Consider the following 12,434-nt stretch of genomic DNA (forward strand, 5'->3'; position numbering starts at 1 on the left):
GGGTCTACATGCTGTTTGGGTGAGAGAAGCTGAGAAGAAAGAACTATTTCAGGAAAGTAGATAAAGAGGAAGGGAAGGAATTTAAAAGTACATCGGAAACTAGGCAAAAGGATATTATTATGGAAACATTTTAATTTGGATGTGCTTAAGGTTGAAACTTTGGTATCAACCTTCAGAAAATCCCAGGCCTGCTAGATTTTTCTAGTGCCTTCACTTGTCTTCTTCGGCATTTCACCTATTTGTCTAGTGATCCACTTTTCAATCTACATCCTTCCCAAACCCTCTCCTTCACCTTCACAATGTCTGTTGGGATTGGACAGGCTTACATAATGGCTGTTTGGTCCCCATATAGTTTTCTCTATATTGCCAGTAGGATGCAGAGAATTGGAAACTTTCTTGGGCATCTGTCCTTTAAACAAAGCAGCTGGGCTGGGGCAGAGCTCAGGACAAGATTTCTAAGTTGGTTTTGTGAGTCACTGTGTATTCTGAGCATCCGCCCACTTGAGGCGAACTTCGCAAGTTTAGCTTGTGGGAACTATCAGACCAGGTCCAGGGACTGGGGCTTCCTCAACAACCCTGCTAGCGTTCAGCTGATGAGAACATCCTTAAGCTGAGGAAATTGTGGCTGAAGCCCGACAGAGTTCTGCTCCCTGTCACCCTTCTGCTGATGGGCGGCTGCTGAGCTTGTGCAGGGCAGAGTATCTGGTGGGAGGGGAACTGGCTTGACCCCTCTGTCAGCTTCTTGCATCTGTTCTATGGGCATGCTGGGGCAAGTGCTTGCCCTCACACTCCTCCTGCTCATCAAGGGACATCAAGGCCAAGGTAAGGAGGCCCAGCCTGGTAGGGGTGGGCTGGCATGGACCAGGTGCTGTGGCCTTCAGGGAAATCAGGATGTGAGCCTCCGGATTGTGCTGCTTACCTGGTCACCTGGACCTGTGACTTGGAGCAGCTCCCTGCAGCTCTGGGCAGGCTGGGTCAGACAGCAAAGGCTGGCAGTGGGTTGGGAGGTCCTTGAGAAGTGTGCATCTGGCCATGCCATCAGCAGTCCAGGCCACCTTGGCAAGGTGAGTCCTTCGCACCGGCTTCAGTTTTCCTTTCTGTCTGGGGGGAGAAAGTGTCCTCTCTGCTGGCTGTAAGAATGAAATATCCTCTCATTTGGTGCAGTTGCCAAAAGAGAGAAGAAGCGGCCATGAACTTGGGTTTCTCAAAGGAAGTCGAGTGGTTCTGGAGCTCAGAGACTGACAGATTATTCTCTGAGGCAGGAAAGTTGAGCCCTGGCAAGCGATAAGCGATAGGCGGTGTGGAGTGGGGGAGGGGGATAGGAGGCATGAGATGAAGGCCCGAACAGAGGCTTTATTTGCAAGGGCTGGTCCCTCTCCATCAACTCTGTCAGCAGCCCAGAGGCCAAGGGAGCCTGAGAATTATTAGGGAAATGTTGGCTGGGGGCTTTCCTAGTGGCTCAGATGGTGAAGAATCTGCCCGCAATGAGGGAGACTGGGGTTCGATTCCTGGGTTGGGAAGATCCTCAAGAGAAGGGAATGGCTACCTACTCCAGTATTCTTGCCTGCAGAGTTTTGTGCACAGAGGGGCCTGGCAGGCAGAAGTCCCTGGGATCACCAAGAGTTGAACATGACTGAGTGACTAACACTTTCACTTTGGCTGGGGGCAGGGGGCGGGGAAGGGAAGAGAAGGAGACACTATTAGGAAGTTCCATCGCAAACTGAAAACTCTCAGCTGGGCCCTGAGCCAACAAATGAGGGGTCAGGGAATCTCAGTGAGGAGTGCTCCCCCTTTCTCTCCAACCTTGTCTAGGATGCTCTGAAACTTGGAGCCTGCATTTTAAATCATTAACTCTTTGCGGGGCATGGTGAATGCAGGTGGAATGAGAGGAAGGCATGCTTGGTTGCAAAGGGAGGAAACTGAGGCACAGGGAGGTGTTTGTTTAGGGCCTGTTACAAGCTGTCCCTGGGTACCCAGTTCAATCACTGAGCCCCTGGCACTCAGATATCCTTCAAGAAGATACAGTCTAGGCTCCAGCATTTGTATGAGTATAGGTGGAGTAGGGCATGGTGTGATGAGGAACAGGGAGCAGAGAGAGAAGTCTGGAGCCTGGGGATCATGTATGTGGGCTAAGGGGGATCCAAAGATACAGGATCCCAGGCAAGAAAGCTAGATTAGAACCTTGAAAGCAGAGGTAGGACCCACAGGGCTTGATGCCTGGCTTTGGGAGTGCAGGAACAGGACGTCCGGGCTGACTCTGAGATCATGAAGCCTGCATGATGCTCCCTCCATCCTTGTGGCACTGTCTCTGGGCGCGGCCACACCAAAGCCATTGCAGGGGGAAGCCAGGTAGTGATTCTTTGAGCACTGGAAAGGATAGACTTGGGCCTTATGGAACTTTTCTCTCTTCTTGCTATACACTGTGTCTGTGGGGCTGGCCTTGTGTAAGTTGACTGAAACTGCTATAGTTATTTGTTTCAATTTTTAAACTTCTTAGTTTAAAATAATTTTGACATTTCAGGGAAGTTGCAAGAATAGTACAAAGAATTCTTGTATTTCCTTCATCTAGATTCACCAGTTGTTAACGTTTTATCACATTTGCTGTATTTCTCTTTCTCTCCAAATATATGCATGTGTGAATAGCTGTATAATAATAATTATTTTTTGTGGAATATTCAAGGGTAAATTGCAGACATCACCCCCTTTTACTCTTAACTATTTTAGCACAAACCTTCAAAAAACAAGAATGTCCCCATATCATGATATCAGCACAGTTATAAAATTTAGTAAATTTAACATCAATGCAATCAAATATATAATACATATTTAAATATTACCAAACGTCCCCCCAGTGCTGTGTGCATGCTTGCTAAGTTGCTTAAGTCATGTCCTACTCTGTGTGACCCTATAGACGTAGCCTATTGGGTTTGTCTGTCCATGAGATTCTCCAGGCAAGAATACTGGAGTGGGTTGCCATGCCCTCCTTCAGGGGATCTTCCCAACCTAGGGGTTGAACCCACATCTTTTTTTCCCATCCAGAATCCAACCAGGATCATGTATTGCATTATTATGTCTGTTTTTAAAATTATTTGTTTATTTGGCTGTATTGAGTCTTACTTGTGGTGCAAAGGATCTTCTTCGCTTCACGTGGCTCTTTCATTGCAGTGCATGAACTAAACTCTCTACTAGCAGTTGGGTCTCTCGGGCTTCAGTATCTGAGACATGCAGGCTTAGTTGCTCTAAGGTACGTGGTATCTTAGTTCCTCAAGGATCACACCTACGTCACCTGCATTGCAAGGCAGATTCTTAACCACTGGACCAGGAAAGTTCCAGTTGCTGTGTCTTTGGTCATCTTTAATCTACAGTCATTCCCTAAACTTTCTGCATATTTTATAACATCAACACTTTTGGAGTACAAGTCAGTTGTTTTCCAGAGAGTTCTACAATCTGAGTTTGTCTGACGTTCGGTCATAAGATTCAGGTCATGCATTTTTGGCAGGAATACCACAAAAGTGACAGCATGTCTTTTTCAGTGCATACAATCTGGAGACACAATGAGAGTGAAACATTTTTTTCTAAAACTTGGTTTACTGAAGAATTCAGTATGCATCACATATGTGTAAGAAGTTCATATTATGCTTTGCACAAGTCTTCCAAAGCTCTTTCACTTCTCACAGAGGAAAAGCCATACATTATACTGTGGTGCGTGTGATCCAGCCTCCCCGGCCATTGCCTCTCCTCTGCTCCTCTCACTGTGTTTCAGTCTCGCTGACCTGTGGCCCTCACGCTTGTTTCACTGGGCCTTTGCACTGTTTTCTGCATGGAATGCTGGTTCCTCCTCATTTTCTGTGAGGTTCGCTTCCTTATTCTGCTCAGGTTACTACCTCCGCAATGATATCTTTTCCATTAAGAATAGCCCCTCCATCTTGCACCTCCTTGTCTCCCTCTTGGCTCATTTCTCTCTGGATGCTCGTCTCCATTTTACATACTATATGTTTATTTTTGTTTTATTTTCTGTCTCCCAGTTTCCACTTGACCTTATTACAATGTAAGATCCGTGAAGGCAGAGCTTTTGTTTTGTTTACTCCTGTATCTCCAGCATCTTGAGCAGTATCTGGCACAAGTATATCCTCAATAAATATTTATTAAATGAGTGAATACATAGAATCCATAGAATAAAGTGAGTTTATCGGAACACTGTTTAAATTTTAAAGCATGTACTATCTCTGTGGCCTTGAGGAAGTTAACCAACCTCTTGTTTCTCAATTTTTCATTCAAATTGTGAAATTAACAGTGGTGTCTGCTTCCGAGGGGATGCGTGAGGATTAGATGAGATATAGTATATAAAGTGCTTAGAGAAATGTTGAGTTATTACAAGAACTCCAAACTGAAAGTTCATGTTATTCAGCTCTTTGGAAGCAGGGCATATATTTCATTTAGTTTTGTAGTCAGAGTGAAGAAGAGATTATTTGGTAATCCTTTGTTGAACTCTAATTGAATAGAAAGTGAGTTAGAGCATGTTGAGATAAGATGATAAAATTTTAAGTGTGACCCTTTTCTGAGGGTTTCTTGTTGTCATAACCAAGATCTGAGGGAGACGTCAACATTTTTTCTTTTACTATTGGTATATGAAAATATTTTTGACATAAAGATCTTTGAATTAGATGGATAGATTGATATTGCATAGTCTTAAAAGAACTTTTATGTTTTATTTTATTAAAACAAGTATTTATTAAAGCTTGAGTTTTCATCGAAAAAACACACAGATAAGTGGTGCACAGGCATTTGTTATTCAAAAAATGACTAATGCATTTATTTCTCATGGAGCCCTGTGTATATAATTTCATATGCAGGTATGCTCTGTAAATTTGTGTTTTTATTCTCTTAAAGTTTCTGACAATTTATCAATTTTATATGCCTCTAGATGGCTACCATGTTGAATTTTTTTAGAAAATGTTTTAGCAATTCGTGTCACTTGCTTCTCTCTTTGACTTTTTTAAAATTGGAAGATAGTTTCTTTACAATGTGTTAGTTTCTGCTGTACAACTTGAATCAGTTATAAGGATACATATATAGATGTCAACATTTTAATCTTAAGGCAACTTGTATTCAAGACATTGAAGCACGTGATTATACTGTATTGTAAAACAGTCTGTTTTCACAATAGCATCTTCCCTCTCTATTCCCATTCCTTCCCTGGATATGCTTTGAACAGCTCTGCACCAGGTGCTGGGCTAGAAACTGAGGATTCAGATGTGAATAAGCACACAACTCCTTCGTTCACAGAGCCTGCACCATTTACGTCAATTAACATACAATTACAGCTGTGGTTAGCGCACAACAAAGTGCCTAACAGAGCAAGTGCTCAAAACATGTTAGTTGAGAAAATGAATGAATTATTTTCAGACATCTTAGAGGACGATTGGGATGATTTGGGGGTCAGATGTGTTGGGGAGCAAGGAACTTCAAATCACCGCTCTTAAGAGTGGACTTGAGCCCTAAAGTTCACTTTGGACCCTAAATTCAGATTTTGGCTATGCATTCTGAGGAAACTCCAAAGGACACACCAGAGACTCAAAGCCCAGGAGCTGCAGGGTTTGGGTTGAGATGTGCTGGACAAAAAAATAAATAAATAAGGGCAGGGACAGCATCTTACAGACAGCTCTGAAGGCTGCAGACTATTCCTGTAGGTTGTGTTGAAACTTTCACTTCTCAGGTGGGAGTCACTGATTGCAAATGCTTTGGCTGGGATCCAGGTAAGTTCTAAGAAGACTGGATTCATTTTTGTCCATCTTTTCCTCTTTGTACTTCCCCTCAAACAAAGCATGAACAATGAAGTTCCTGTGTATAGGAGAGAGATGAGGACTCAGGAAACTCAGGGCTGCAGCACTCCCAGAGGGAACCAGTTCTGTAGAAATATCTCCAGAGGTAGCTGGACCATTGTCTTCATGATATGTGTGCAGAGAAGTGCACAAAACTATAAACATACATGGTAATGAGTTATTGTTAAGTGAATACACCCATGTATCTACCACATGCTCTCTCCCTTTGTTATCTCCTCTGTCTTCCACAAATATAACTACTCTTTTGACTTCTAACATCATAGGTTAGTTTTGCCTGTATATAAATGGAATCATAATTATGTACTCTTGCATTTGGCTTCTTTTGCTCAACATCTGATGAGATTTATCCCTGTTTTCACTTGTAGCTGGTTGTTTTCATGGCTGTACAATAGTTTATTCATGTATTCTACTATTGATGAACCTTTGGGTTGTTCCCAAAGTATTTTCCCTATTATAATCACACTGCTATGAGCCATTTTTCTTTCTTCTTTCTTTGGCTGTGCTGTGTGGAACCCAGGATCTTAGTTCTTGACCAGGGATCAAATTTGTACCTTCAATGGAAGTACAAAGTCTAAACTGCTGGACAGCCAGGGAAGTCCCCTATGGGCCTTTTTGTGCATGCATGTCTGTTGGGTGTATCTCTGGGGGTAGACTCCCTGGGTATGTATATATACATCTAGCAGATGCTGCCAAACTCTTTTCCAAAGTGGCTGAACCAAGCAGTGTGTGAGAGTTCCAAGTAGCTTCAGGGTCACCGCCTTTGTGTTCTCTAGACCTGCAAATGGGAAATGAAAGCGCAGGGCTGTGACGCCTGAAAGGTGAAAGTCAAAGCCAGGGGAACCAAATATCTGTGGCTTCCCTGGTATTCTGCATGAAATTCCTACAAAGAATCATTTCTGGGAACTGAATTTAATTAATTATTTAATCAACTGAACATTTCATTAAACCCTTCCTATGTTCCAAGAACTATGTAAGATTTTGTAGAGGAAACAAAGATGAAACACAATTTGGTTCCATCCTTAAGAATCTTTCAGACAGAAGAAAATAGGCCTGTATAATATCAACTCTAAGGGAAGACAGAAAATACTACGTGTCACTGACAGGAAGATTAATCTCAAGCACAAAGGGTGCAAAGAAGATGGAAATTCCTTCTAGGTAGGGATACTGGGGAAGTGGCCTTGAAGGATAAGCAAGAGTTCAGGATGAGACTTCTCTGGTGGTCCTGTGGTTAAGAGTTTGCCTTGAAATGCAAGAGACACAAGTTCGATTCCTGGTCCGGGAAGATCCCACATGACACAGAGCAACCAAGGTCCTGTGCCACAACTACTGAAGCCCGAGCTCCTAGAGCTCATGATCTGCAATAGGAGAAGCCGCTGCAGTGAGAAGCCTGGATTCTACAATAGAGAGCGGCCCACCCTCAATGCAGCTAGAAAAAGCCTGAGCATAGGAACAAAGACCCAGCACAGCCAAAGATAAATAAATAAATAATAATAATAAGAAGAAAAAGAGTTCAGGAGAGAGTAAGGAAGAAGGACAAGATAAGCAGAGGGAAGAGCCAAAACAGAAGGAGGGAAAACACAGATTTGAACAAGGAAACATGAGAAGCAAACACACGTTTATCTTGGAGAAAGACAGTATTACAAATGGCATGAATCAGTTAACTGATACGAAGAGTGGGACCTAGGCTAGGTAAATTTGACTGGGGTGGGGGTGCGGTGAGGGTGGGGTGGGGAGGAGAAGTTGCTTTATCTGAGAGGAGCAGTCAGTAGGAAGCTCCCAAGGGTGGGGCTAGGCTGAGAAGAAGAGAGGTGATAAAGTGGGTTGTGGACCTGGAGGATATTTTGTGTACTTTATAATTTTGCCTTGACTAGAGCCAGACCTGCCCCAGCGCTTTGGGGAACTCACTGAGCTTTATCCACTCAGTCCACATCAGGAACCCCTTCTGTTGCCTCACCCCAAGCCTGGTGTCATAACTCAGAACTGAGAAAACCTCAACATCCTTTGCTGGGTAGGGGAAGTTATACTTTTCTGAAAGTTGTATTTTCTCTCTCCTGCCCCCTCTCCCGGGGCTCAAGCCACACCCTTCCTCCCGCCTCCCCTTCCTCAGATCAGGACGTCCACATCAGAGGAAGCTGCGCTGACTGTGGACACTGCGTGGCTCTGGAGGCAGCAGCTCTGCCCTCCCTTTGCAGAACTGTTTTCTTTCTTAACCACCGGAAAAGGGGCCTCAAAGCTGCTGAGCACTAACAGCGGGGGCGGCTGCAGCCCCGGGGCCTCCTCTGGCCACCGGAACCTGCTGCGGCCTCTCCCCTCCGAACACCCCGTCACTTGTCACGACCACCTCTACCTCTCACTAAGCAAGTGAGAACTTCTGTTGAGTTACCTTTCTGCACTGGCATTTATTGTCTCTCTCTTTGGCACGCACGGCCCTCAGGGACAGGGACCAGGTCTTTCTGCATCAATTACACTCCCACTCACCTTATTGCTGTATCCCTCCATGGCAACCTCACCCTATCTGCCTCCCAGTCCAGCCCTGCCTCACCCTGAAATATCTTCCTTTCCCCCACACTGGGCTGTTGAGGGCTGCAGAAGAATATTCAACAACAAAGAGCAGCTACAGACTGAGAGTCTTCAATTTCAGCTGGATCCACAGGTGTCCTGGGAATCCTTGTTTCTGATCTAAAGCTTTCCCCATTCTCCAGAGGGCTGATTCCGAACCTTCACTGTCTCTTCAAGATCCTGTTCCATCATCACAGCCTCTATTGGCCTACACTCTCCTTCTCCAAGGAAATGGAGATCCCAGTTAGGGATTCTGCCAACCCCATCAACAATCCCTTAATGTTAGCTGACCTCACCTTATCTCCTTTAGGTGACCACACTCGCCTCTGCTCCGTGTTAGGGAGCTCTCCTCCCGTCCTTGGTCAGTCCCTGTGCTCTGGACATCATGCCTTCTTCTGGGAGGCCATCTGGGACCTGCCCAGTCCATGATATCTCTGATCTTTCTTCAACTGCTCCTTTTCTATTGGTTCTCTGCTCTTAGTTCATTATCCTGCCATTTGAAAATCTGTGTTGGAACGCCACCCAGCTTTCCTCTCCTGTGTTTTTCTTTCCCAAGTGTCTCTTTTACTACTCATACAGGACACTTTCCTTCTGGTACCTCTGGTCACTGAATGTGTTTGTGATTTTTTTTCCCCACACCAAGGCATTTTGTGTGACACCAGCTGTGTGTCCTACAATTTGACTCAGTTCTGACACCATCTGCCCAGAGACAGAGTTAGAGCTCACAGGTGAAGGGCTCTGTTTCCACAAGATTGCCTCCTCCTGATGTTTCAGACACCAGTCTCAAGCCCAGGTTGTAGATCAGAGTTTCCCGTGACCTTGGACTCTGGTTCAATTAATTTGCTAGAGCAGTTCATAGGACTCAAGGAAACATATTTCCCAGTTTATTAAATAATATGAAAAAAGGTACAGATGAACAGCCAGATGAAGAGATACACAGGGCAAGGTCTGAAAGGGAGCTTCTGTTCCCTTGGAGTTGAGGTTCACCAAGCTGGAAGCTCCACTAAACTCATTCTATTGGGATTTTGTGAGGCCTTCTTCACTTAGATGTGATCAGTTATTAACTATTAGCTCCTATTAACTCCATTTCCATTCTCTGTCCCTCCTCTGAAGGATGGGGAATGTGGCTGAAAATTTCAAGCTTTTCATCATGGCTTGGCCTTGTTTTTTGCCCAGCCCCTCCCACTTGAGTCCACCCTGAGTCACCTTTGACATTTTTAAAAAAAATTATTTATTTAACTTACTTTTTGGCTGCACTGGGTCTTCATTGCTACCTGCAGGCTTTTCTCTAGCTGTGGAGAGTGGAGGATGCTCTCTAGTTGCAGTATGAGGCTTCTCACTGCAGTGCCTTCTCTTGTTGCAGAGCATGGGGTCTAGAGTGTGTGGGCCTCTGTAGTTGTTGCACATGGCCTTAGTTGTCCTGCAGCATGTGAGATCTTACCTGAGTAGGGGTTGATCTGTGCCCACTGCATTGGCAGGTGGATTCTTAACCACTGGACCACCAGGGAAGTCCCTAGAGTCATTTTAATAAAATAAAGGATGTTCCTGGTGCTCTTCTTACTAAGGAATTTACAAAGGTTTTAGGACCCCTGTGTCAGGGATGGGGTCAAAGACTAAATGCTAAAGCAAAAGATGCCTTTATCACTGGGAAATTACAAGGATCAGAAACTCTGTGCCAGGAATAGGGAGTGGAGAGAGACTTTTATGTATATAAAAATGACACATATATGTGGATATAAATATACATACTGTCCATATGTGTATATTTCCATTACCTCAGAAAAACCAAACCAACAAAGCAAAATAACACCTGATGTTCTTCCTCTGGTAGTTTCTTTCCTAGCCCCTTTTTATTTGGAGACAGACTCTTTGTAAGTGTACAAACTGGTGCAATTCACATGAAGGTAAAAGAAAATAGAATAGTGTAATTTAAAATGACCACAAAGGCAGCATAGTATCAGAAGTGTAGATCACACATTCGATTCCTTAAGTATTTAACAGTCTAGTCTATAGCTTAATCACTCCTTGTGTACTTTCTATTCAATTTTGTCACAATGAAGGAGAACTAGAATGAAGGCTCTATTTCGTTAATTTATTTTATTTTTGACTTGCACACACTGTCAAACACATTTATTTATTTATTTTACATTTATTTTATTTTTTCATTTTTGGCTGCGCTGGCTCTTCTTTGAGCTTGTGGGCTTTCTCTAACTGTGCAGGGTGGGGGCTATTCTCTAGTTTCGGTATGCGGGCTTCCCATTGTGGTGGCTTCTCTTGTTGCAGAGCATGGGCTGTAGGAGCACAGGCTTCAGCAGTTGCAGAACGCCGGCTCAGTAGCTGCGACTTGCTGGTTTGGGGGCATGTGGGCTTCAGGAGTTGTGGCGCAGGGTCTCAGCTGTGGCTCACGGGCCCTAGAGCTTGCAAGCTTCAGTAGCTGTGGTGCACCGGCTCGGTTGCTCCTCATCATGCGGGATCTTCCAGGATCTGGGATCAGACCTGTGTCCCCTGCATTGGCAGGTGAACTCTTATCCCACTGTGCAACCAGGGAAGTCCTGAAGACTCTATGTTTTGATCTGGTGGTGATTATACAGGAATTTATAATTATTCATTATATTATGTTTATATCTTAGGCACACTTTGATGTTTGTGCTACCTCTCAACTTTAAAAAAGGTAAAAGTAAAATAAAACCATTACAACCCTCTAAAATTAAACTCATGTTCTATCACTCCACTCTCCAAACCTGTTGGAGACAGCTTTTGGCCCATCCTTAGCAGATCTGTAAGTCAGAGACATGGGTGTCCTCACATATGTGGCTGCTCTGTCTCTGATGCCCTATTCTATACACCTTTTGCTATCTCCCTGGCCGGTGTGGATGCCCTAGGCAACAGCTAGGTCACCTCCTCTGGGAAGCCATTCTTAATGCCCCAGGGAAAAATAATGCACGCTTTCCTTATACTTGTGTCATGCCTTGGGCATACCCTCATGGCACAGCTCACATCAAGTCTTTGGTTCTTTTAGGTCTATGTTCCTCTAGACTGTATGCATAGGAAAACAGAGATTGTAACTTTTATGTCTTTTCCCAGTGCCCTTAACAATCCTATTCTCTAAAATAGGAGTGATATTGCAAATATCTACTTGCAGATATGATATGAGCAACAGTAATCATAACAGATGCCAATCTGAGCAACCTGGAGAGCTTTCTTTTGTGTATTGGCTGAACTTCTTCCCTGCCTTTGGGCCAGTAAGATGCCTCCATGCATGCACTAGCAACTGTGGGTCTTCACAGCTTCCATATTATCCGTACATGCTGCTGTTTTGGTCCTGTTCTCTTCTTACTATTTGGCTTTCATTCCTTATTTAAAATCATGCCCTGCCCTACAAATTTTGGTTTTGATTCAAGGACTTCTGGCACCCCTCCTTGAGAGCCCTTGAACTTGTTTTTTTCTTTTTTGGCTGCATCGGGTCTCAGTTGAGGTATGTGAGACCCCTCCTTGTGGCTCCCGGGCTTCTCTAGTTGTGGCCCATGGGCTTAGTTGCCCCATGGTGTGTGCGATCTTAGTTCCCTCACCAGGGATCAGACCCACATTCCCTGCACTGGACAGCTAACTCTTAACCACTGGACCTCCAGGAATGTCCCAAACTTGGCTTTTATTATTGCTCTTGGAGTTACCACCCATGGAATACTCAGGAGCCATCTGCAGCCTGAGCTCTTCACTGCCTTGCATGTGTCCTCAGTCACTTCAGTCATGTCTGACTCTCCGTGACTCTCTGGACTGGAGCCTGCCAGCTTGCTCTGTCCATGGGACTCTCCAGACAAGAATACTGGAGTGGGTTGCCGTGCCCTCCTTCAGGGGATCTTCCCCACCCAGGGGTCAAACCCGGGGCTCTTCTGTCTCCTGCATTGGCAGATGGATTCCTTACCACTAGCGCCAGCTGGGAAGCCCTTTACTGCCTTAGGTGGGGTGGAAATTTGGATACCCATTACTTAGCCCAGTGCCTGGCCAGTAAAATGTGTATCCATTGATGTGGTT

At 44.6% G+C, this 12,434-nt stretch overlaps 1 protein-coding gene across 1 annotated transcript in view; it reads left to right on the forward strand.

The window, feature by feature from the left end:
* The first annotated feature begins 503 nt into the window (after positions 1-503).
* CD244 (CD244 molecule) overlaps positions 504-12,434 on the forward strand; it is a 36,015-nt gene continuing 24,084 nt past the window's right edge. The window contains exon 1 of the mRNA XM_040230092.1: positions 504-822. Within this exon, the coding sequence (XP_040086026.1) occupies positions 756-822 (67 nt within the window). The 5' untranslated portion in view covers positions 504-755. The remainder of the gene's footprint in view (positions 823-12,434) is intronic.

This window comes from Oryx dammah, unplaced genomic scaffold (genome assembly GCF_014754425.2).
Source record: "Oryx dammah isolate SB20612 unplaced genomic scaffold, SCBI_Odam_1.1 HiC_scaffold_28, whole genome shotgun sequence".
Classification (NCBI taxonomy): domain Eukaryota; kingdom Metazoa; phylum Chordata; class Mammalia; order Artiodactyla; family Bovidae; genus Oryx; species Oryx dammah.